Source organism: Manis pentadactyla, chromosome 4 (genome assembly GCF_030020395.1).
Source record: "Manis pentadactyla isolate mManPen7 chromosome 4, mManPen7.hap1, whole genome shotgun sequence".
In the NCBI taxonomy this organism is placed as follows: Eukaryota; Metazoa; Chordata; class Mammalia; order Pholidota; family Manidae; genus Manis; species Manis pentadactyla.
Genome location: NC_080022.1, coordinates 83,325,798 through 83,352,167, shown reverse-complemented (window position 1 = coordinate 83,352,167; position 26,370 = coordinate 83,325,798). Strand labels below are relative to the sequence as shown.

Genomic DNA, 26,370 nt, shown 5'->3' with positions numbered 1-26,370 from the left:
ATTTGGAAAACTCCAGTGTATGCTAATGAGAGAATTACAGTAAAAAACCAAGTAACACTTCGGTATTATCATGAAAATAGTTTTGATTTTATGGACCCACTGAGACAGTCTCAGGGGTTTCCCAAACATCTCTATACATTTAAAGAACCACTGCCATAAATATGTATTTGTTGTAACACTTTATACATAATGGGCTGCTTAAAAAATACTGAAAAATTCAAGATGCATTTACTCACTCCAAAGGAAAGGAAATTCTGTAATATATATGACAGATGTGAGTACATACATATATTAATTATTTTTAATGTGAGACATGCAGTTAAGACTAGACACTACTGACACTTCCAAAATTTATAGTTCTAAGTCACCTATTACTCATCTTTCCTTGTTGACATTTCAAGAAAAATGACATTCATGAAACATACAAATATCAATCTACCTAAATTTGATATATCAATTTACATATGGCAAACTGAGGTTAACACTTTGTTTCTGCAGAAAATGGTTTCTTCTAAAATACATCTCTACCATGTCAATATACAATTAAACAACTAATGAATATTACACCAAAATATTCAACAGTAAAGAAAAATTTGTTCAAAGAAACCTTAAATATTTAAAAATATAACTTTTTAAAATTCATTTCTTCTGGAAATTTTGGTTTTCTAATGGAGATACCCTATTGGCAAAATATTTAAAATATCAAGCCTTATCATAGAAAAATGATCACTGAGAATTATAATAATTGAAATTAATCTAAAATGTTGAGAATTAAATGTCTAGGCTAAAGGTTTAGTGTGATAGACGTAAGAGACTTAAAAAAAAATTCCACCAGAGAATGCCATATCTTAATACACAACACTGTGCTTTAGTAAAAATAAGACTGATTTTCTTGTTAGAAAAATTTGGGTTCAAAGTATATGCAATTTACCTCCTTCTAGTAAGGAAGTAATAGAAAGCTTAACAGAAAGTAGAAAATAAGCTATGAGGCGTCCACCATTGACTAGTGTCCAAATGCTACTTCACAGTCTCCCTACTCTTCCACTTACAATCACTATTCTGGGCCAGGGCTACTAAGTCAGGTGACCTATCCTGCAAATGATCTTTCTTCAATTTTAGGTAGCCCACAGTTACGGTACAAGAGTGGTTTAAAGAGGTGAGGGTAGTCACTGTCCTTAATGCCACTAGTATTTATTTCCCTTCTCCTATTTCCTCCCCTGGGCTGGTTAAGTCAGACAAACTCCTTAAGCCATCTTTACACAGTTCTAAATCACTAGAATAGACTGAGTTTTTACTGGACTTTTAAAACCTCTAAGGACAGATTCTACAATTAACCCCAGGATATCCTTCTCTAAAAATTCACTTGGTCAATCAGCAAAAACTTTTCTTAGGTTTAATCTACATGTCTACTATAATAAAAATATAAAAACCTACATACAAAACATGATTCACTATTTATACCATAATAGTACATTCTGAAAAGGAATTTTACATTATTTTTTATATTAATATTAACTCCTAGGTTTAAGAGTAGACAACAAATTTACCATCTCCCCTTTGTAAAGATTATTAAAATGTTATATACATTGGCTCCAGTGTATTATTTTTAGCTGTAAAAATAACTTTAATTTTACTGATTTACATCTTTAGTTAAGGCAGCAGGTATGCGTGAAAAAAAAAACTATTTATTTAAGCATATTGATAATGGGGGATAAAAATGCCTGCTCTACTTCCAGGTTTGTCATAAAGATAAAATACTGCTGGAGAATTTCACAAACTGCCATATGCTAAACAAACAGAAGGCATAATAGGGATCCTTTCCATGTGAAATGATCTTCATCAGCTGGGCCACCTAGATATTTTGAGTGATTCACCAATATTATAAATTTCTCATGTTAGTTCTTATGAAGTGATAAAAATTATGTATCTATCCTTCTTCCCTTCAGGTCATATTTTGCTGATGAACACAGACATCCCTAACCCTGCCCATTTCAACTGAACAATTAAATTTTTTGTTAGCTTATTTTAAATGATTTCCATTCCAAACTTTAGATTTTTAATAAATATTTTTAAAGTTTTAGATATACAAAAAAACTGAAGTTCTACAGGGTTCCTATATAACCCAGGCACCCCTTTGGCACCATCAACACGTTACATTAGTACAGTATAACTGTTGCAGTAACTCAGCCAATATTAATGGGTTAGTATTAACTAAAGTCCACACCTTATTCAGATGTTCTTAGGTTGCATCTAATGTCCTTTTTTTGTCCAGAATCCCATTACCGTCATGTCTCCTCAGACGCCTCTTGACCACAACAGTTTTATCCTTGGTTTTTAAGGATGCAGGATCCCTTCATTTCCCATTCTAAAACTTCTATCCAAAATCAATTACATTATTTCTTTTCATCTTATCTTTTCCCTGTTCAAGACACCAGGTAGTTTGTTACTGAACAGAGGGCTATTGGAAGGGACTTCAAAGGTCCCTTCCAATCGTAAATATGGTCTTCGGTGGGAAGGGCAGTTTTTTACAACATTTTATTTCCTGATTTGAAAATATTTCACTTTTGACAAGAATGACAACTGCTATTCCTTCTTGAAATAATCCATTCCTCCTTTTCTACCAACCTTCCCTTCATTTCATATTTTGCCCTCCAGAATCCATTCTTTTTTATCAACAACTGCATTTTTATTCAATGTATCCCTTAAAGAAACTTTTTAATTATACTTTGTGCTAACAAAACTTCTATTAATTCCCTCAAAAAGTCATTTTTATCTCCCTAAACTTTTTTCCAAAGGGAAGAAAAAGATATATTATTTATCACTCTACCCCACTACCCAATGTTACTTTCAGGCTCCCATTCTACCACCAACAAATTAGGACAGCTTATGATGTCAACACCATGCAATCATTTCTTATCAAAATAGCCATCAGATCACTGGGACATTTTCTCATAGCACCTGGCTTTATCTCCTTCTCTTCCATCCTAGCATCTTGTGATCTAACATACTGGCCTCATGATTTCTTGAAAATGTTACTTTTGATGATTTTTTTACAACATTCCGCTTCAGCAAATTCTCTTGCCAACTCTGATTTTTCTTTTTTCTTTTTTTTTTTTTTAAAGCATTCATTTCTAACATTTAAATCTAAATTCCCTTTCCTGATTTCATTCTTCCATCTTCTCAATCCTCCTACTCCCAAACAATTAATGAACCCACTTTTGGCCTTTATGAGGAACAGTTCCCTTTCTTATTCTCTCTTGGCTTGTCTTTACCGTGTAGCCTAAGTGTTTTGGCTTGCTTGCTCTCCTAGTCCTTTAGTGCTCTAGAATGCCAGACTTGGATAAATCCAATCTTGTATTTTGGCTATGTAAGTATATGTGAGGTTTGTAAGTATTAAAATGAAAACACAGGCATACATACCCCCAAAGTGATTCCATAAACATTTTGTTATCCAACTTAAGCCAATTTCCTAGTCTACTCTCAAGAGTTCGCTAAAAATCCACAAGACTTAGTATGCTAACTCTTACTCTCATTATGTTCAACACATATGAAATATAGATGAGAATTCCCTCAAATTTTTCAACCAACTTCAAAAGTCCTTCCTTCTTCCATCTGTTCCCCCACTTCTCATTCTTCATAAAGATATAGAATAGCGAGAATAAAGAATATGGACTATAAAGTTAATGTCTTCAGTTCTAACTTTAGCTGTGCCCATAATTTCTATGTAAGCTTGATAAAAATCCCTTCTAATTCTCAAAATTTTCCTAAAAAAATAACTGTATTTTCTAGGCCCTAACATTTCCATTGAGCCAATGCAGAATGGTCACTTCTAGGACTTAAGCTAGCCTAAAAAACAAACACTAGTTAATTTGGAATGAGCATTCATTATATGCCAGGAGCTGTCCAAATTCTTTACATATCTTAACACGTTTATTTGTCACAACAGCCTTAGAACACAGAGATTACTATATCCATGTCATTATATTCATTACTAATGTGGAAGTTGAGACAGTGAAGCTGAGCCAAATTTTGAACTCAGGACGGACATCTGGTTTTGGAACTCATACTCTTGATGATTATTCGTACTTCCTAAACAAACATTTCCTCTTGGACTCTCTGCTTTATTCCTCAACTACATCTTTTCTCCTTTCTTTCTATTATAGATTTCTTCAAAGAGCAGTAATACTTTATCGTATTTACAACTGTAATCCATTATGATTTATACCCACTCTTATGAATAAATTATGGTAACTACTGAACAGGCAATTCAAATTTTAATCCTATCTATTTCATCCTTCAATTTCCCACAATACATATCTATACTGCATAATGTTTCAGTTTCTTTAACTTTCTTGCTCTGCTAAACCTAGGGAATCTTAAACCAAACTTATAAATATCATACTTTTGACCTCACAACCCCACAGCACTCTTACCCATGTACTAGGCTGAATTTCCTATTATCTGGTGAACTCCTCCACAAGTTTAACTCTTTATAAGTAATCATATCAGTAAGATGCCAAGTCTACCACTTTTATGTTTAATTTCTCCCATAGTTCTTTCTTTTCATTCTCATCCCAAATCCCTTGTTTAGACTAAATATCTTAAGACTCCAAAATACTCCTTGAGATAGCAGCAGTTCTACAGTCTTGTCCCAAACTAGTTCTTTTTGGCACTGCCTTTCATATTTTCCCAATTACCTTTTACATTATTCATAATGGAATGCTTATTCATTCCCTAAACATGACATATACTTTTATCACATTTGTTCATGCTGTATTTTTTTTAATTATCTTTTTTCTTATCCAAATCAAATGGCCTTTGGCCCATTAACTCCCTCCCCCAATTTTTCCTATGGATGATTACTCACTTCACTATGTTGTAATTCCATACTAACTCTACCACATATTTCATTAGAGCTTAGTCCACCAGAATTACCTTGTAATTCTTCTGAGTCCCTGCAGAGCCTAGCATGGTGCTAAGATTGTTGAATAATGCAAGGAAAAAAACAAACCAGGATGCTACTGAGGTGAGGCAGAATCCTTCTAGAGATGTGAAATGCCCATGGCAATCACCTAAGAAGCTATCAGAAAAAATCTAGAAAGTAGGGGGAAAATAGGAAAGGTAGATTCAGAGAGTGGATACCACTTTGAATTAAAATCAGTATCAACAGCAAAAAAGAAAATACAGCAGAAGGGAATAGAAATAAGCTAGGAAGAACTGAAAGAGAAAGATCGAGAATCTAAATGAAATTTCCTATATGTATCTATTACTTTCTTGGTGTACTTTTAGGGGAACTAGTGAAAATCTGCATAATTTTTACCTTTAGATAGAGGTACATTTCATACTAAGGTCACAAACATATTCTTTTTTCTACTTATTGCAAAAGCAGCACTAACATAACTTTAGAAGGCTTTTGTTTTAACCATGCTACATATATACTTCCAACTCTCAAAAACATATTTTTTCAAAATAAAATCTAGTCTGATTTAATTTAAGGTTATTTGCTGTATTTAGAGGCCAGAGTTGATTACCACTGAATTCAGGCTGTTTAGCTTTAAAAATATGAACACTAGGATGAGTACAAGAGAGGTTTTCAAATATGTGATGGACTGTCATGGAAAAAGAGAAGGTAAATAACAGGACTAATAAAAGGAAGTTTTTTAAAACTACAGCTGAGAATATAGTGGGTGAATATAATGGATCAGTTTAAGAAAAGAGTATGTGACCATCCATTAAGAGCTTTATATCAAAAAAGGTTGCCTATGAATAACATTAAAAGTAAGCTTAATCCATTCAAGAATGCTGGTAAGTATGAACTGACTCAACAACATATTTTTTCTAATATTTACATCACGTTTCTGGCTGATTTTACATTTATCTCCAAAGTGTGCAACTATTACCAAACAATTTCCTTTGCTGAGAAGACTAAAAATTCCATATTTAAACACATTCATGCCAGTACTATTCAAAATGGATTCAAAGAGTTAAGTAAATTCTCTAAAGGTTACTGCTTCAAGTTAATTTGTGATTCCAGTTAAAATTTTATCCACTAATAGAAAATTTAAAACAAACAATTCTACCTCAGCTCTTACAACTTTTTTTTCTAAAGGAGACAATTTAAAGAATGAAAAATTTGTATTTAAAAAATTCAGCCATACCAAAATTAAAGATAGTATAATAATCCAAAGAACTCAAGATGATTTTCTAAGAACACACATATAAAATAGGCATCCTCAACTAGTTTCTTCTTAGATAAAACAAAGATATGGGATGTGAATCACTACAGGTATTTTCAAGTGACATCTTACCAAAATTTTCTGGTTTATGTTGAACATGATAAAATATTCCTTTTTTAATTATATGGTTGTTCTTTTTGGGGGGTATTACTATGACATTTAGTGATATGCTTTAAAAATCTATGTAGTTTAGTGTTTCTAGGATTTTGGGGTATTGTTAAGTAATTATTTTGGTCTTTCTTGGATGAAAGCTTTCAAATGTGTCTGCAGTAGGTGTCTTACCTGAGGAGGATTGACTGACAAATTCACTCTGGATTTAGTGAAACAAGTAACAGCAGCAGAATGTTAGGGGTAAAAAGGTTCATATCAAGCTTTATTCTCATGGTAGCAGGTCAAGTGCTAGAATCATGTCTGCCTCTGGGGCATTTGCAATCATCTCTGTCTCTGCCTCTGCCTCCATCTCCAGGCAGAGCACTGGGCAGAGCTCTTTATATACAGAACATGACAATAATGGCTCATTGTCAACGGGTGTGTAAGCATTAGCCTAGCAGTGGGCCAGTCACAGCATCAAATAGTTTAGGATCAGGTAAGGATCCTGGCCACAGGAGCTTTCATTTTCCCTGCAGTAAGTTACTTGCTTTAATTTTATGGGCATAATTTTCTTTGCTATAATTAGTCTTATAGTAGAACATCACAGATTAGGGTTTTGATAAAATTAAGATTTTAGTATGTAAGTTTTAATGTACATATTTTGTGAAAAAATTTTAAAAAGTCAGTTTATTGTATTTTGGTTTGCATATTTTATATATCCCTATTTTGGATCTAACTTTCAATAGATAGAAGAAACAATACATATCTCTGGTTTTCTAATCATAAAATAACCAGGTTAAACACTGAATGGACTTAGCAACAAAAAAACAATCTGTCATAGCAACAGAAAACATCTTAGTAAATGAGAAAAGAAGGAAATTAAAACTATAGGACTTATATATTTACTACATGTATTGTATTATTCTATATTAACTCCACAGGGGAGGAAGGGGCAGGCTAAAAGGTCCAGCTAATCTACAGTACATTTTATTCTACTGTTTATTTGTGTATCAGTTAGGAGTATGGACTTTGGAGCCAGACTGCCAGACTTTCTCAGTCACTCCCTAAGTATGGAAATTTGACTAAACTGCTAATCTCTTTGTATCTCAGTTTTTAACTCTATAAAATGGGGGCAATAGGGTAAATGAGTTTAGACATGAATGTGAGGAGTAACTCTTAAAAAAAGGACTAAGAACAATTCCAGCACATAATACTACTCAATAAATAAACTACTACTAGTATCCACATGGATCAGACAACCTTTGGTTCCTGGGATTGAGACAACTTCATTGCAAGCCATAGCATTTCAAAGGTTTTTGCCACAAGAAATAAGAATTGTAAGCAATAAAGGTGGAATCTAAGTGTAACTACTTTTAAACTAGTAATTTTCTAAATAGTTCTTCCTATGGTTGGAATTATCCCAAAGGGCTTTTTGATAACAGAACCATATTTTTAGAGACAGCAAATTGTAGCAGGAAAAATAGCTAATCCCTTCTATCAATACTAATCATCCAAAAAAGACCACACTCCTTATGTGGAGAAAGTGAAGGTTCCTATGGCCCGGATTCTCTCCTATGACCAAGATTCTCACATGGCCCTGGTCAGCTAGCTCACTACACACGTGTGGGCCATATGTTGTTACTGACTCTATATAAAGAGCTGCCCCCAGTGCGCTTGGCTGCATGACTGTAGGAGAGCAGAGGCTGGCTTGGTGGGAGCATCGAGGACAGAGACTTGAGATGTCTGCAGGGGCAGAGAGCCCCAGAGGCAGAGATTGGCTTGCTGTAGGGAGACGTGCTCTGACTGGATGGGTGTCTACTGACTGACCTGCCACCATGGGAATAAAGTTGGGTATAACCCTTTCACCCCAAGAACATTCCACTGTCATTTCTTCGGTCTCACTGAATCCATAGTTAATCTGTCCAGGGCTGAAACCCATTGGCAAGACACCTTAGCAACTGGTATATGTGTATCTTTAAGATTTTTCACCAGCATTTCTTTTCAGAAAGCCTGTTTAATGGTCTACATCACAATAACTGAAAGTAACCTTACAAACTCATGAAAATACCAAGTGATAATTTTCCTTTTCCTAAGCTCTAGGGCTACTAAATAGTTTGGTAAAAAAACAAAATAAGAATTTCCAAATAACATCCACCTTTAGAGGATACTGAAACCATGAACAGCCTAAAGACAACAATGGATGAGTATATCTTGTTTTCTAAAAAAATCTAACATGTGCACACAAAAGGAGAAACACAAGCATCACTTAAATATATTTAAAGAAAACATACGAGTCCTACTCTATTAGCTCACCACTATAATGCTAATTAATTTCTAATTACTCGGCTTTATAGTTTTTCTCCCTCATCATTCTACTGTAATAGCATATATTAAGATAGCAATGCATCACAGAAGATGTTTGTTTCTACTGCACATCTTACAGGACTCACATTAAAAAGAACAGACAGCCACAGACTGCAAATTCATATGGATACAAGAAAAAGAACACCTGAAGGATGTTAAATCCTTTGAGTAATCACACTCATATATGGAAGTTATTTTTTTCTCACAATTAGCTATGAGAGAAGTGATTTATAGTGTGTTGGTAATTTCTGAGAATATATTAATGCTTCCTGGTTCTTTATTTTAGGGGGATGAATTATTTTTTGAGAGAAAAATATTTAAATTTTAATTAGCCCTGTTCAGTCCTTTATCTACCCCCTTTTCTTTTCAGGGCCACTGGCCAAAACCTCTAATAATAATAATAAAAGTAATGTAATTACATAAGTAAATAAAACTGCTCACTCTAGACTAAGGTTACCATCTCCAACCACTCTGGGGCTACCAGGACCTGGAAGCAACCAACAGTTTCTAAAGCTTAAAGCAGAAGTTGGGAAGAATCTAGACTGTGCCCATTCATAACCTGGTTTATATAATTAACTAAAAACAAACAAAAGCTAGGCATCAACTTCTTCTATTAAAAATCTGTCAATAATACAAAAATTTAACTAATTATCCTGCACATAGCCCTAGCTGGTGAAGGAAAACTCTACATTAAGATTTTCAACTAATTAATGTAGAATGAATGTGTCAATTAGGGGGAAAAGGGCAGCACTTGCACCCTCCAAATGAAATGAATTAAGGCAGCAATCATTAGTAGATTAAAAACCATTAGTAGAAAAACAGTTCAAGGATCAGAATGTTACCACCTGAAACTACAATCTTAAAGCATGGCTAAAATCACTAAGAGGTGGGATAACCACATGTTTTATGCTTCCAACTGGGATACAATATGAAGCACAAGAACACCTCTGAAGAATTACTGCTTAAACAATACAATTAAATAATGATTCTCAGTTTAGAGTAGGAACCGGTGATTTCAATGTGCTTGGGAAACACTGTTATAAGGACTACATATTTGTCTTTATGAATAAAATTTTGTATGTGTTATTGATTATCAATTACTTTAACATCAACATATTTCCTATACAAAGTTTGCTTTGTCTTTCTGTCCAGACTGTATGAGAATGGCTGACTGTTACTTTATTCAACTCAAAATACATGGAAAAGCTCTAATGTAAGTATTCTCTATACATACTACCTTTCCTAATTTTTTAAATGCAGACATGACCATAAAAAATTCATTATTTCTAGCAATTTTTCTTAAAGTGATCCACCCCTTAATAAATTAACTACATTTCTTAAACATGATAAACTGCTCATTATAATGTCTCAATTTATAATCTCAAGGACTTTTGATCACTTTGTTCTCTGAAGCAAAATATGTGAACAACTAATCATCTGACAGGTTTGTGATTATGTACTTAGATGTCAGATCTAACTAATTGCAAAACACTCAGTCTCCTTTCTAGAATAAATTACATTTTCTGAAACACTGTGATCCCTAGCACTATAAGAAAAAAAGCAGAGAAGCCAGGTATAAATGTTAGTCTTAGAAAAGTACTGTGTAGTATCAATTAAAATGTGTAATACTGATTCCAAAATAAATCGTCATGTGCTTACCTATGATACAAAAATTATGCAAGGTAAAGTGAATCCCCAAAATACTTAGCAGAAAAGAATCATCACCTAGTACTTGTGTTCTTAAATCGTCTTTGAAAAACAGAGATACCTATCAATTACTTCATCTTGAATAAGTACTGTTTGAGGAAGACTCAGCAGGAAATGGGTCCCATCAATACTAGTTTGTTGTACACTGAAGTCACCAGACTTATTAAATATCACTGGAGGCAAATAAAACATAGAAAAGATTTAGTTACCATTCCATAAGGCAAGACCTCACTAAAGCAATACTGAATGTCACTATAAAGGGTGTTTGAAGACTACTTTAAAAAGCAAAACAGTAAGTGGCTCCTTATAAAGATGATAATATCCATACAATGTGTGGAAAAAAAGTTAATGTCCTATAAATGGAGATTTGGATTGAGATACATTATTTAAAAATACTTTTTCTATAAACTGGCCAGTCTGAAACAGGTGACTAAAGTTGAAGGCTGAGCTCATAATATGAACATAATATCCTTAATATACATTATATATCCCAAAAGAAAGAATTCAGACAACCAATGCAGAGACTTACAAGTATCTAATAAGCATTTAAACATTATAAACTATCTCTTAAGATAATAAAACAGTAACCTAATTTGATATACCTATCACATTAAAATCTTAGCAAATCAAAAAAATAATTTTCAATGCTAGTGGGAGAAAAAGTACAATAGCTATCCTCTTTTTATTTGTGTTAGCTTAAATTAGTATATCCTTTTAAGAAAAAATTTGCAGGAAGAATCAGAACCCTTTAACATTTTCTTTTGACTCAATAACTCTAGTTCTGGAGTCTAGCCTAAAGAAATAATTTCAAAGCCAAATAAGTTATACATAGGGTTTCCATCACAATGCTATTTTTTATTAAGAAATATGGAAGCAGATGTCCAACAAAGGTACTTCCGAAACTACTGCATATCCACTAGTATGCTACACAGCTATTTATTAAACTATTGTCTCAAAAACAATTCTTGGTAAAATGACAATTACAATGAAACACAAAATCATGTGATTTTAATTTTTAACAAAATATGTACTTACATAAAGAGGAAAAAATATCAAAATATAACAGTGGTTACCTCTTGTAAATGATCAAAACTACTGGAGTCCATTATTTGACTTTTAAAACTTGCAACTTACCTACTTTCAAAAACTAAGGATACTCAAAAGAAAAAGAAAAGCTATAACAAAATGGAAAACCATTAAAAACAGGTAAATGATGAGTCATTTAGTAAAGGAAGATGAATTCACCAAAAGGCATTTCCTTTTACTTATTAGACAGAGTGCAGAAACAAAAATAGTAAGAGCTGAAAGAAGACACTAGAATTTATTAAGAATAAATAAGCAACTTTACTCATGACCCCTTAATGTAAAAATGAAGACACCTGAAAAATGAATAATAAAAGCATAGAGTAAGATAAAAGTTAGTAGTTATGCCAGGTCTTCTTAATTTAATGAAAAAATCGAGAAAGACTTTTTATTATTACTTAAAAAAAAATTTCACTTAGGCCATGAGATCACAAGGAAAATGGTGATGAATTTCCCTAGAAAGGCTGCTAACAATGACTCCACCCAGAATCCAAACACCAAATGGGCAAATTGCACAAAATAAATGCAAAAATTTTATCTAAAGTTATAAATAAATCATTTCACTCATTTTACTTATAAAACATTTTCCCCTACATTTTCTTTATCTTGACTCCATAAACTTAGTTGCAAATTTTTGCATTGTTTTTTGTTAGATGGGTCAAATCCATTGTAAAATGAAGTGAAATATAAATGATTAAGACAAAATGCAAATAAACACACCAAGATAAATTCTATAAAAAATTCTTTCTAGTTTAAATTGTTTTTTAAGAGAGGCTAGCTATGTTTTGAAAAAAACCTATATGTGTTAACAGTTCACTCTTTCTATGCAGTGCTAAATTAAATTAAAACAATCAGATTAGTCCTAAAGAATATGCACAAGAGTCCTGGACATAGATTGAGACCTAGACAGTGTGACATCAAGTTTAAAGTGTAAAAATTTTATTAGGAACTCAACAGTATTTCTTCTTTTAGTTTGGGAAAGAAGGGGAGGGTGGTAAGAGGAATATAACTGATAATTTCAATTACACTTATGAAGAACGCTTTAGTATTTTTTCCAACAGCATTCATATGCCTTCTCACCTGAGAAAAATAAAACCTAACAAATTCTTAAATTCCAAAATGAGGGATTCATCATACTTACTTGAGTTAAACAGGCACTTTCCATTTGGCGAAATGGAAGAAAAGTGGTATAGACAATAAATCATACCTAAGAGGGATGTCTCCTTGGCAAATGCTGCAGCAATAGCTGGATCCAATGCAGGCTGTCCATCCCCAGATGGAAGATCAGGTCTTGTATAATCCCTACTTTTATCATTGTTGTATTTTACATTCAAATTCACAAGTTTGGAAAAATCAATCCTTAGGGTACAGCAAGCATTATAAATATTCTGACCATCTAGGGCCTGTAAAGTGAATGAAGTATATCAGAAATTTTAAGGAATGAAAATTAGCAAAAAGCACAGCTTTGACAATAAAAAAACAATGAAAACCTGCACATAAAAGCCATCAGGAAAGGGATCAATTGTCAGATATCATTCTTTGCTATCCCAGTTGTACGTACATGTATTAGTTTCTACAAATATTATCTTCTTTAAATACAAGTTTCTGCTTAAAACTGAAACACAGTTAAGCACATGTGCTAATATTTTTAATCCAAGAAACTTGCAAGTAGCTTAAGTAAAAAAAACAAGACTCACAAATACAATCAGTCCTGCCAAGGCAGTATCATTAATAGCCTGTACGATACTTTAAAGCTAATTTTAATGTGTATCTGTTCTTTGCTACATGACAGTACTTACAAGAATCGGTATAATTTTATAAGGTTATTTCTGCTGTTTGGTGCCACATTTTATGAGGTGCTTCAAGCCAAATAAATATCACTATGATGCATAATAGCAATTCCCACGAAATGGGCAAAAACTAGTATCCTCCTTTAACCCAAGGTATTCAACTTTAGTTAGAACAAATGTTGATCTACAAAACCAATGTCATTCCCAAAAGTTCTGAAATAGAATGTAAGCTCTAGAGTTGAAAGCCTACATTCAGGTCATCTGGATCAAGTTACATAACCCCTATGAATCTCAGAATATTTCTTAATCTGTAAAACAGAGATGGTAATGGCTACCATGATCCTCACAGGGTTATTATGAGGATTAAATAAAAGACCACATGACAAAGCACAGCATGAATTATAAAGGACTATGTTGCTGTTATGATTACTATGTCTTTTTTTCCCTGCTTCTATATGATCACCATATTTTCTACCAGTTGAGTGTAAGACTGTAACAAGCTAGAGAACAGAGGCATGAATATATTGTTAATTTTTCATTAAAAGAATAAACATTTACTATATAAAAAAAATAGGTAAGAAATAAAGAACATGTTTGCTTCTATGAAATCACTGAAAATGAAAAAACAGTTTTCTGGTAACAACCTGATACTTACACAGACCAAGATCCATTAGGTGTGTGTATCTACAACTACACTGTTTTACTATCAGGCCATTTTTTTCACATGAGATTTTTAAAGAGACTGGGCTGCAATATACACCCACTTTAGGACAAATTCAGAATATTGCTGAATTTCTCCCTCCAATCTTAACTAATAAATCTCCACTTTTAATCTGAAATTTTTTCTAATTTGCTAAGCAAATTGATAAGGGAAAAAATTCCAATTAACTGAATGTAATTGCCAAAGATCAAAAATAGTACATGAAAAGAGTTTGGTTGGCTCTGGTCATATAGACTGTCTTTTATACAACAGGGATTTCCAGAGCTTTCAGAAACAAAGAAAACTGAATACTGGCTCCTAAACCCCAAAAGATTATGATTTGTTGTTCAGGATGGACTAAGAGTCCCATTTTTTATAAGCACTCTATATGACAAGAACTTAAGTAGGCTCTGGGTCATATTTTAAAGAACACTGTAAATTCTCTTTCCCAAAACCTTAAGGTATACTTTGCCTGCTAAAATGAATTTCTAGTGCTTGAGAGATTTTTTTCATCTCTCATTTATTTGATCTATCACTAGAAGTAGAGAGAGAGGCTTGAGATTCTTTCTAAACTTTTTTTCCTGTCTATAATTTTATATGGCCTCCACAGTTTTAACAAGCATAAAAATGTAGCAATTGAATTACAAAGTTTAGAATCAACTCCTTTTACAATACACTGAGATGTACATGGATGGTTGAAAGGTGGGAAGAAATCTGTAGCCCACCAGGTTCTGGAAAAGTTGTGAAACAGGATAAAAAGTCCTAATTCATAAAATATGGCATACATTATGCCAGGTTCTAGGAATGTAGCATGGAACAAAGCAGACATGGTACCCACTCTTATATAAATTATAGTCCAAAAGAAAATGCAGGCACTTAAAAAGAAATTATAAATGTGATGTGTGGTGGTTAAGAACTAAGAAAAAAAAGTATCTGATCTAGTTGAAAGGTTAGATGCCTGAGACTTCTAAACTGATAACTGAACGAGGAAAATAAGGCATAAAGATATGAACAAGCTGGGCATAAAGAGATGAAGAGAAAACAGTCTTAGTAAATGGAATAGCAGGTTGTAAACCTGAGAGATCAGAGAAATACAGCATATGCAAGCTACTTAAAAGAAGTCCAACATAGTTAAAAGGTGGGAGATGATCCTAGAAAGACAAGCTGAGAATTGACTTAAGAATTTTGTAAGCCATGTTAAGACTGAGGATTTTAAGGACAAAAAGTCACTTACTGAAGAGCATTGAGAATAAGTAATATTAAGCTGAGATCATTCTTACTACTCTGTGGAAAAATAATAGATATGTCAGAAAATAATAATAGTAAGACAGAATGCTGAATTTAGTTACTTGGCCAATGAAGAAGAGATTTAAGAAATGATGGCTTAGATCAGTGCTGCTCAATCTGTGGTTCGTGGACTAGCAGCTAGCCAGCACACACTGCATGATGAAAAGAGTCTTTGTCAGAATTTCCATCAACACTGAACTATTGTAACTAGAACAATGCTGATTTATAGCTTGGCAAAACTTGTAGCATCAGAGACCACAATTCTGAAAAACATTGGTTTAGACTAGGATGGAGGCAAGAGAGTTGGAGACAAAAGGATAAACTCCACAGAAATTTAGGATATAGAATCACTAATATTTGGTGATAGGCTGAACAGAAGAGCAGCAATTAAGGATGGCTCCATGTGTTCTGGCTTGTTACTGACACTAAAGTTGGTATCTTCAACTTTATTGACACAGGAACACCTAGAGGTTGAGCAGGGGTTTTTGAGGGGTAGGTGACAAGAGCTGAAATGAACATGATAAGTTTGAAGGTACTCCATGGTCCATGAGGTTCCTCATATGGGTCGTTTAGAAGAAATCTGAGTTAGGGAAAGTGATGTGAGCACTGTCAGAGTCACAAAGGTATGAGCTGTGGGAACAGGTGAGTTCCCCTGGCTAGAAGGGGAAGGATGTGACAAGGAAGAAACAGACAGGTGGGCCATACCTAGTGAGAAGTGTCAGACACCAGGGAAAGAGAGGATTTTAAGAGAATGGCTCAGTGTCAAATGTTATCTAAAGGTTAAGGACTGAACAATACTGTTGAGATTTAATGACTCTAGTGATCACTGGTGATGCTGGGAAGAACAATTTGGGCAAATCAGGGATGAAACCAAATTACAGTAGGTAGAAAGATAAGAAGGGGTAAGTATTAACAGCAAACAAAGCTTATTTAAGAAATCTGGTTGTAAACAAAAAGGGAAAAGGGAGACAGGGTGATATATGGAGATATGTAGGGTTCAGGGTATATTCATTTAAAAGGAGAGCAACTTATGGACGCTTGAGACACTGGAGAGAAGCGGTCAACACAGAGAAAAGTATCAGAGAAAAAGGGGCTGAGAGATAACGCACAGTCTCTTGGGAGGCCAAAGAGGATGGCACCTGGTGTTTACTGGTCTTAGAAGTACCTGAATCTTTTATTAGGAAAGAGAGATAGGTACAGTATAGGTTTTGTAAGAAAAGCTGATGTAGTTTCCATCTCAGTTACTGTTTTTTCCTGAGAAGTAGTAGGCAAAGCTGTAAGTGAGAATGAAGAGAGACTCAGAAAGAGAAATTTCTGACAGTTATTGTGAAATATGGGAGAACATGCTGACTAGAGAAATGTGTAAGATTTTTCAGGTATAGTACAGGGCCAATTTGTAGTTGATGCTGGTCAATTTAAACCAGTACCAATTTTTAGATTACATGCTATTCTCTAGATACACTCCACAGTCTCTAGACATAAGCATGTAGAAAGATTACTGGAGTTATCAGATGCATATGTCTTAACAAAAAGTCTGGACAACAAGATAATGGTGCAAGCAAGTTTAGGAAGCACACTGCTTTCTACTCCTCCAGTAAGTGAAATGAAGTTGGGTTCAAATACTAGAATAAATATTTAATAGTTAATACCATACAATTACCTACTCTCTTAGAATTACAATTGGGCATCTTTAGAGAGAAAACCAGAGTGAATATATATAAACATTCACAAACATCCATAGTCTGATGTTTGTTATCTGTTAAAAACTAAATGAAAAACTGAAATACCTGATAACATAATAATCTTTCATCATGAATCATGAGGTTAAATGTAATTATAGGTTACTTCAGACGAGATACACATATAAACTATTTTCCCCTTGTGGTATTAAGCCCAATGTGGTATAATTAATTCCTAATCAAATTCTATCTCATTGTCCTTTACCAAATACTCTTCCTCCAAATCAGAAGGGAATGTCAAGAAAATATTTCATATCAAGAAAAATGTGCAATATATTGAAATGTTTGAAGTTGCAAAAAATGCCATAGAGATGATGGCTTCTAGAATATCTGCTCCTGACAAACCACATACCACACTGATTTTGATAACTACCTTTTAGATATAAAATACCTCCAAAACTGGAGCGCTGGAGCATGTCAAAAAAGATAATTATTTGGGGAAAAAAATAACTGTTAATTTATGCCTGAGAAGGAAAGTAAGATTAGATCATTTGACTCAGAACCAGTGAGTAACAACATATTAGAGAAAAGTACACTGAGAAAATGTCTGCCATACAGATAGTGGCATTATGGTAAGTAATTTACCTCTTTAAATCTTAGCATACCCTTGTAACATAGGAGAAATTCTTATTCTGTTAGTAGCAGTCACAAAAAAATACTGTAACTACACTTGGTAAACCACTCCATTATGCTATTTTGACTAGTACAGCATTTGTGCTACTTGCAGCTATTTTTGCTCCCCAAAAGGGAGTCTGAGGATGGAAAAGGCAAAGCAACAATAATCAAAAATGGTCTGTCTTTGAGATTAAAGATGGTGGCATGAGAGGTAAGACAGAGGTTTCTTCCTAAAACCGCATATAATACGAAAATGTGGTTACTACACCTAATCCTGAAAGAGCAACAGAAAAGAGGGCTGTGCCAGACTGCATACACCTGGAAAAAAGAATAAACCTCACGGAACAGGGTAATGTAGCAAAGCCATGGTCCAGCGGGACCCAACCTGTTCCCCCACCCCAGCTCACCAGCAGGAGGAAGAGAAACAGAGCGGGGTGGGAGTGGAAGCCTGGGACTGCTGAACACCTACTCCTGGAGATCTGCTCTGGGAGCACAAACCTACACTGCACGGTGCTCTCATGATTAGGGGGGTTGGAAAGCTAAGACAGGGAGAATACCTGGAGAGACTGAAATTCCAGCTAGTTGTGGAAAGCAGAGATCCATATCTGGCTGCTCTGGGACAAAAGAAAGTCGGGCTGAGAGACTTCTTAACAGCGAGAGGGCTACTAAAGGGGCAAGGATTGCACAGAGCTTACTGGTTGGGAGAAAGGACAGGTAGACAAAATTCTCCGGTGCACTCTGCCCAGCAGATTGGGAACTTTCCTGATCTTCAGGTGCTCAAGCCCCCTAGCTGGCTACGAAGCACCAAGGCCCCGCTGCGAGATACGCAGCCTGCTGCACTTTCTTCCTGGCCAGCCCTGCCTGGCTCGCAAACTGGCAAACCCTACCCTGGTGTTAGGACAGCCAGAGGGAAGCCCCACCTACAGCAGCTACAAACACAAAGCATAGAGGCTTATGCCTGTGTGCTCAGCCCACTGGTTCTGGCAGTGGAGACAGGCATAGCAGTACTGGTTCTAGCAGTGGAGAAAGGCATAGCAGCTGGGAAGCAGGAAACAGCTTTCCCCACCCACCCCAGGCACCAACACCACTCCCCTGCAACCCCCAACATCGCTCTAGGGGCAGAGCAGCTCCAGAGAGTACAGCTACTGGACACTAGAGGGCGCCACATACAAACATGAAACATCAAAAGAACCTAGTTCAAAGCAAAATTACGAATACACCAGAAAAAGATTCAAATGAAATCTCTCTCAGGAATCTTACTGAAAGAGATTTCAAAATAAAAATCATTAACATGCTCAAGGAGGTACAGAAAAATATTCAAGAACTCAGGAATGAATTACGGTCAGAGATCCAACCATTATGGAACACAGTATCAGAAATGAAACATACAATGGACGGTTTTAATTACTTACAACTGCCACTGTAAAACACTTAAGATCTTACACAGGTGTGCATGTACAATATAATTCTGCTATATCCACAAAAGTACAAAACTTATGGACCAAAATCAAACAAAAATGCAAAATAATATAATCCTATATTAAAAGTAACTGCAGATATGACTACCCTTAAAAACAAACATTTCTTTTTTGTCTTAAGTAATATGCTTTTCTAATACTTCCTTAATAATACCAATTTGCACCATCGATAAGGCTACATGGTATTATTAAGTTATGTCAATATTAATACTATAAGATATATATACACATATTTGTATATATGTGCTGTGTATCCACCACTGAAAAATATCACTATCTCAAAAAGAGGTCTGGACTTACTAGTTTAGCTTGTTGAGCATTCACTGGATCACCGTACTGGAGGAGAGCTTGAAACTGGTTATTTTTTGTAAAAGTGATTATCTTCAATACAGCACCAAATTTAGAAAATATCTGTTAAAACATTAAAATCAAAACATTATTTACCTACTGTATTATAATTTCTCCGATTTATAGGTAAATATGCAAATTAAACTTACTTGGTGAAGAACATCAAGTGTTACAGGGTAGTACATATTGTCAATAATTATTCTAAGCACTGGACTCTGAGCTGGAGTCACTGCACTCTCACTAACTGTGGTGCCACTTAGAGGAGTATTTGCTGTCTGGACAGCTGTTACAGCCTGCAGAACTGCTTGAGCACGCTGAAAATTCAAAGATAAGCACTTTAGAAACACACTCAGTATTTTCACTTATACTTGGCTACGTATTACTTTTATGGAACACATATAAACAAAATTTAACACTCACCCAATATATGCTTTTGAGCACCTGCCATGAGTCAGGTATTGTCTGTTTATAATGCAAATAAATATTCTACTAGTACTTACTTCAAAACAATTATCTAGGGTTTGGGACTATCACTGAATGAGTAAAGATAGGTAGGCAATGTACTTTATTCTCCAAAGAACAAGATGCATTTTGGCAGATCCATATAATCAGAAAATATTCTGAACAAAAATAAAACTTTAATCTAACATTATTGACTCCATAAGAAAGGTACATAATATACCTCAAAAAGGGGATTACCAGATTATCCAAAATAACTCCCATAAAGCTTATTATTTGTTACAATCCCAAAAGAGGAATAATCAGGATACATATTCTTTTTTATACTAGTTTGACACCAAAATTTTTAGAATTTTTTGAAGTTCCAACCAATTTCAATGGAAATTGATACATACTATACTGCAAAGTCACAAAATTTTAAGGAACATTTTAAGATAAAATATGAAGGATATTTTCTATACATGTTATGGTAGCTAATATACCATCAATTATAAAATGCACTATTATTTTATGTATGACTAATAAGATATTATTTAACCAGGACAGATTATTTTAAGATACATCCTGATTTCTGAGATTTTAACATGTGAAAAAAATATATGTACAGAATTGAAGAAATACAGTATTTTTAGGAAATCTGTCAACTAAACAATATGTTAAAGGGTCGAAAAAAGACTACCTTTATTACTATCATGCCTTCCCTGTTACTACTGTGACAGATACATTGATACGGTAGAAATAAACTGTTTCCTTATAGGAATCAAAAACCTATATAAAGGCAAATAATTGTTAAATGTGTTAACAATGACAAATACCTTTATATTGCTTAATAGTTTGAAAAAGCTGTATTGGAAGATGAATAGGAATATAAACTGAGCATAATGAACAAAAAGGAAGGAGAACACAAGAATCAGGACACTTTCAAGAACAAGCAAGAATGGTCAGCGCTTGCTTCGGCAGCACACGTGCTCTGGTGGTATCACTCTGGAATATGTAAGTGCGTCATACACCTTAAACTTACACAATGTTATATGTCAATTATATGTCAATAAAGCTAGGGACAAAAAAAAGAATAGTCATTTCATTGCAATACCATGTAACCAGGGGATCATACAGCTTGGAACTCAAAAGAGACCACATACCCACACTTTCATCTGGTCAAACCTAATTATTTAAATGTTAATTAAATAATAATATGACCTATAAATTTTTATGTTGGCTAAAGTGACTAATACAAACCTAGTATTATGAAATATTTGATAAATATTTAAGAGATATTTACACTCTATGGAGAATACAGTTATAAAGAAACTAATGAGGGATAAAAAGATTTCTAGAGCATGTTTATTACTTTACATGTTTGCATGTATTTAACCCATTACTTATTTTAAAAGTATTTTAAGTAGTGCACTGCAGTATTACTTTCTTCATTAGTGAACATACCCTTACATTTATAATTTATTATTACAAGTATGAAAATACCACAAGTTAGGATAACACTAACATCTGCTACTTAAATAATGGAATGTCTTTTTAAAATAGGAATCACAGCATCATGGTACACTACCCAAACAATATAAAAGGTTAGAAGTTTCTTCTACAACTCTGGCATTCTGTCTGCTTCCCCTTACCCACTCCTTACCATCATTAGCTTAAGGATCCTTTACCATCCAGAAATCCAAGCATATATGTATGTATCTACTCTATACATTTTTCTCCCAATATTATTCTTATTCAACTTCCTTTTTTTAGCTTAACAATTATGTTCTCCATTATTATAAACAAGTAACACATTTTTTTGATTTGCAGAGTTAGCTTGCAACATAATTTTAACTTATTTACAGAAAAGGACGCAAATCTAAAGTGTAAACAGTACAACAGAACATCACAAATTGGACTTATCTTTTGAATGACTATCTTATTAGTTAAAAGAACATTACCAACCTTCGAGAAGACACATTCATGCTTTCTCCCAGTTCTAAAAATGAAATCATTTATATATTCTACTTTGGTCTGGCTTCTTTCAATAAACATTATTTTTATGCTGTACATTCAGATTTTGCAGGTACCAGTAGCTTGTTCCTTCTTTTTGTATTCCAACAAATGAATACACCACACAACATTCTATTGCTGCTCAACATTTACATCATTTCTAGCTTTGGGTGATTACATATCAGGGTGCCATGAACTTCCCCATATGTATCTTTTAATGCAAACATTACGTTTTCTCAGAATGTAACTAGGAGATGTACTAAGTCCAAGAATATCCATATGCTCAGTTTTATTAGGTAAGTCAAAATTTTTAATAATGATTTTACCAACTTACACTCCCATTACATTCATATATAATACATGAGTTCAAACTTTTCTATACTGTTACCAACACTTGGCATTACCCATCTTAATTTTAGCCAATCTGATAAAATACTTGGTAGCACATCACTGTGAATTTAATTTATACAGAAGGTTCTTAATCCAAACCTAATCTACTCTGTGGATCAGACAATGCTTTCTGGAGAAAACTAGCTAAGGGAAGACCTGAAGGTATCTAGCAACTGGCCACATGACATACCAGTTGGAAAAATGGTACAAAGGCAAGCTAGCCACAATAATTGCAGGCATAAGTGACAGCAGCCTCAAAAAACTGAAAATAAGAGAACCACTGAAAACAAGCCAGGTTAGAGGATTTACAATTACTTTTGGGATAGAAGCATAAGCAAGTATGGTGGGAGTAGTCATAAGACAGAAACAGTAGCCATCTAGAAAGGTCTTTATCCTGAACATGAAAAATGTCTGCTGCAGCGGGTAACTTAGGTAAGTACATTTTAGAAAATATATACCTGGCTAGACTTGAGAAAGAATTCAAGAGGGAAAAGAAAGAAAGTACATCTGTAAGACAGCCATTATAGTTAACATAGCCGATAGGTGATTATGTCTGACCTAGTCAAGAAGCAAGAAAGATGAAGAAAACTAGGCAGATATCAAGGAGAGTGACTTGGTGGTTTGATGAAAGATTGTGGAAGAATTTATTGTTGACACAAATATTTATTTGCCTCTCTTCTATTATGAAACCCTATTAAAGTATCTATAAATGAATATAAAATGGAATAAATGCAAACATTTGAGAGAGAGAAGGTCATCACTGGCTGAGAATAATTTTATCAAATTCCTGGATTGCAAAAAAGGAATGTAACCAAAGGAACAGAAGACACCATGAACACATAGTGAACAGTTTTGTGCTTTTAGCAGCCACAGGAATCAGATAAACAGGCAATCACAGAAGGGATAACATGCAAATAAAAGGGTTAATGGAAAATCTGACTAATGAAATAACCTAATGTCCTCTTCCTCCAGTCCTCTCGCCATCTGTCTCCCTTACCATTAAAAAAAAAAAACAGGAAAAGAAAATTAGGAACACTACTAAAGGAACAAGAAATTCTAAAGGGAGTTTCACTGGCCCAGAATAAAGAAGACCTCTTTGGCATATGGGGGTATCCCAGCTTATATCCAATTCCTCGTTACTTTACTCTAGAGGAAAGCATCCAAGTCCAATAAAACACAATTGTCTATTCTGAAGTATGAACAGACAGCAGCAGGGAGAGACAAAAAGCTAACACTGAAGAAAATAAGAGATAATTTAGAATATAGTGTTTTTAAAATACAATTACTGTCCTTAAAGAATTGTGAAGTCATAACACATGACCAGTCATTAATGTAAGGATGATGAAAGAAAACTAAAGGGCTTTCAAATATTAAAAAAAATATGCCTGCCAATTTTTCCAAAAGTGAAACCTTGCACTGATTGCTCTGTGTCTAGAATAACCAAGATTGGAGTAAGTGCCTTATTCCCTAACCAATTTGAAGTTTGCTTCAAATATGTTGCTTCTTGATGGGGCTTTCACTGGTTACTGGTTATACTACCTAAATTTATGAATCCCCCTTCCCTACATACACACATCTACTGATGACTTATCTTTATTCTTTATATATACCTTTCATTTTTAATCTTTCAAAATGAGAATGTATTCACAAATTACCAAAAATACTAATATATAAAACTGAATATTTATTAAATGCCATTTTAATTTTTAAATAAAGAGAATATAGAACAGGTATTTTCTTTTGGTAAATTTCCTCATGAATTTCTTAGAAGTACAACTTGTTCAAAAGGAATGAAAATTATACCAAAATAAAAAATAATAAAAAAACAGCTCAAATCAATTTTATCCTTATCTTTCAGACAGGAAGTTTTAAATGCCTTCATAACTATCAAAATGATCTTGAAAAGTCACTTTTCACAAAGGTTAAAATCTATGAGGAATTATCTCCCATTAAATTTTCAGTAAGATAGAGTCAGATACAATTTAGATCTTGCTATAACACACAATCAGCTAAAAAACCATAATATCTTCTATACCACATTTTGAAAAAGTCAATACATTTATACATTCTCAATTCTTACATTCCCCCAACCCCTAAGGAAACCATTAATTTTCAACAGGAATTTTTCTGTAAGAAATTAAGACCTACAAAACGACAACCAAAGGCCTTTATACCCTAAAGTCTAAGCAGCAGTTTTATTTATAGTTTGTTCTATTAATGAGTCATACCCTCATAAAGTTTCTACACAAAAATTTTAACTTGCAATAAGAAAACAAACATTTTGACCAGGACCTTAAAACCACTGAAAAAAATACTATTTAATTCATCCAGTAATAATTTAAAATATGAATCAAATGCACATACTTTTGCAAACTGACATTTAGAAACATACTATAGAAGTCTTAAAAGTAACAAGAAAATGTCCATGGAAACGTCTTCTGCATGGTTAAAAATTTTACTTATGTTTATGAGATTCTTATTATGTCCTAAATCATTTTATTTATTTAACTACACATACTCACTTGGTTTAATGTATTATCTGTTTTGAGTTCTTTGTGATTGGAGTACTGGATATAAATCGGTTGGTTACGAAGATGAGGTGTCACAGCAGAATAATAATTAACCATAGTAATAGCTGCTTCTTCTGTTGCTAGCTCCAAAAATGCCTGAAAATTTAAATAGCAAAAATTTTAATACTATGAATTAAATTCAAATAAATTTCATATCTGTGTTATCTATTAAGCTAATTAGAAAAATCAGTTACCTAGAATATAACCTTTTAAGATACAGTAATAAGTAGAATTAGAAATACTTTATTGGAGTTTAAGTATACAATTAAAGCTAACTTCAGAAAAAAGCTCTTTTAGTACATGGTGCTTATGCCTTCCACTTCTGATTTTCCATACACCACAATTACAAATTCCCCAACAAAAGCTAGAAAAAATAAAATCTAAACATTTTTTAGCATCAGAATTTTATCACTCCTAACCTAGAGAATTTAAGATCTCATTTTTAAAGCACTAAAATTTGAAAGAGACAAAAATATAGAAAATTAAATGTCAAATTATTAGTGATATTTAATTGTATTTAAGAGAATTTAAATTTCATAAACTCTTCTAAATGGTATCATCAGAAATTTTAAAACAAAATTTTATATTTAATATTCCTGGGCCCTAGAATATCTAGGATTAATGACTTTTCTTCTAATGCTATCAGATAACCATTTCCACGGGATAAGATTAAAAGGTAAGAAGCTATTAGTACCCCTACTAATTTCTGATACTACAAAGAGCATAGCCACAATAAAAGAAATATTTCATTTATATTTTCTATAATCTCATTATAACAATTGTTCAATAAAGGTCCTAAAAAGGGCAAAATTTGAAAACTATGGCAAATCATTAATTTTTGGCTTCCTAGTATTTTCCATACACAGCTGCCAGGAAAAGTCACGTAGACTTCTGTTATGTTGTTTTAGAAAGGTAACCTGTTATATTCTACCCTTTGATTAGGCAATAGCTAATTCACATTTGCTGGCTAGTATGGGGCTTAACATTTGTTAAGTCCTGAAAGTAGTATACCTGATTTTTTCCTTTCAGCATAAGGATGTTGGTCACCTTACCAAAAGGTAAACCTAAAGCAATAACTTCAGTTTCTGTCACTTCACCAGGTAATTTTCGAATATGAAGTACACGAGAAGGAGTGCCATCCATTTTATCTTCTCCTTTAAATTTTTTACTATCATTACCATTGGCTGAAAGACATTAAAAACAGTCTTTATTAATTTTATCTGCATAAAAAACACAAAGTTTAAAAAACCTAAAAACATAGTTAAGTATACTTGAGTAATTCCTAAGAATTCAAAACCTGGGTTTTCAAAGGAATGGAGAAAAACATATCCACCAATTATTAAATGAAGTTATCAGTTAATTAAAATTACTATTGAATATTTGTTTCTGAACAGTATTATGTGAAGAGTAACAAGTGATGAGCAAAACTAAAATGCAATTTCATAAAAAACTGCACAATGGTTGAAGAACACAATTATCATGCAATTTAGTCATCTTACTACAGACTAACAAACATACCAAA

The 26,370-nt window shown here is 33.6% G+C and overlaps 1 protein-coding gene across 4 annotated transcripts in view; it reads right to left on the bottom strand.

Annotated features, from left to right (window-relative positions):
• The window catches only part of PTBP2 (polypyrimidine tract binding protein 2), an 80,807-nt gene that overhangs the window by 12,858 nt on the left and 41,579 nt on the right, over positions 1 to 26,370 (bottom strand). For all 4 annotated transcript variants that reach the window (XM_036883821.2, XM_036883822.2, XM_036883823.2 and 1 more), the window contains exons 4-8: positions 25,860 to 26,032; positions 24,801 to 24,944; positions 19,587 to 19,751; positions 19,390 to 19,500; positions 12,688 to 12,883 (exon numbers count right to left, since the gene is read on the bottom strand). In XM_036883821.2, the coding sequence (XP_036739716.1) occupies positions 12,688 to 12,883; positions 19,390 to 19,500; positions 19,587 to 19,751; positions 24,801 to 24,944; positions 25,860 to 26,032 (789 nt within the window). The remainder of the gene's footprint in view (positions 1 to 12,687; positions 12,884 to 19,389; positions 19,501 to 19,586; positions 19,752 to 24,800; positions 24,945 to 25,859; positions 26,033 to 26,370) is intronic.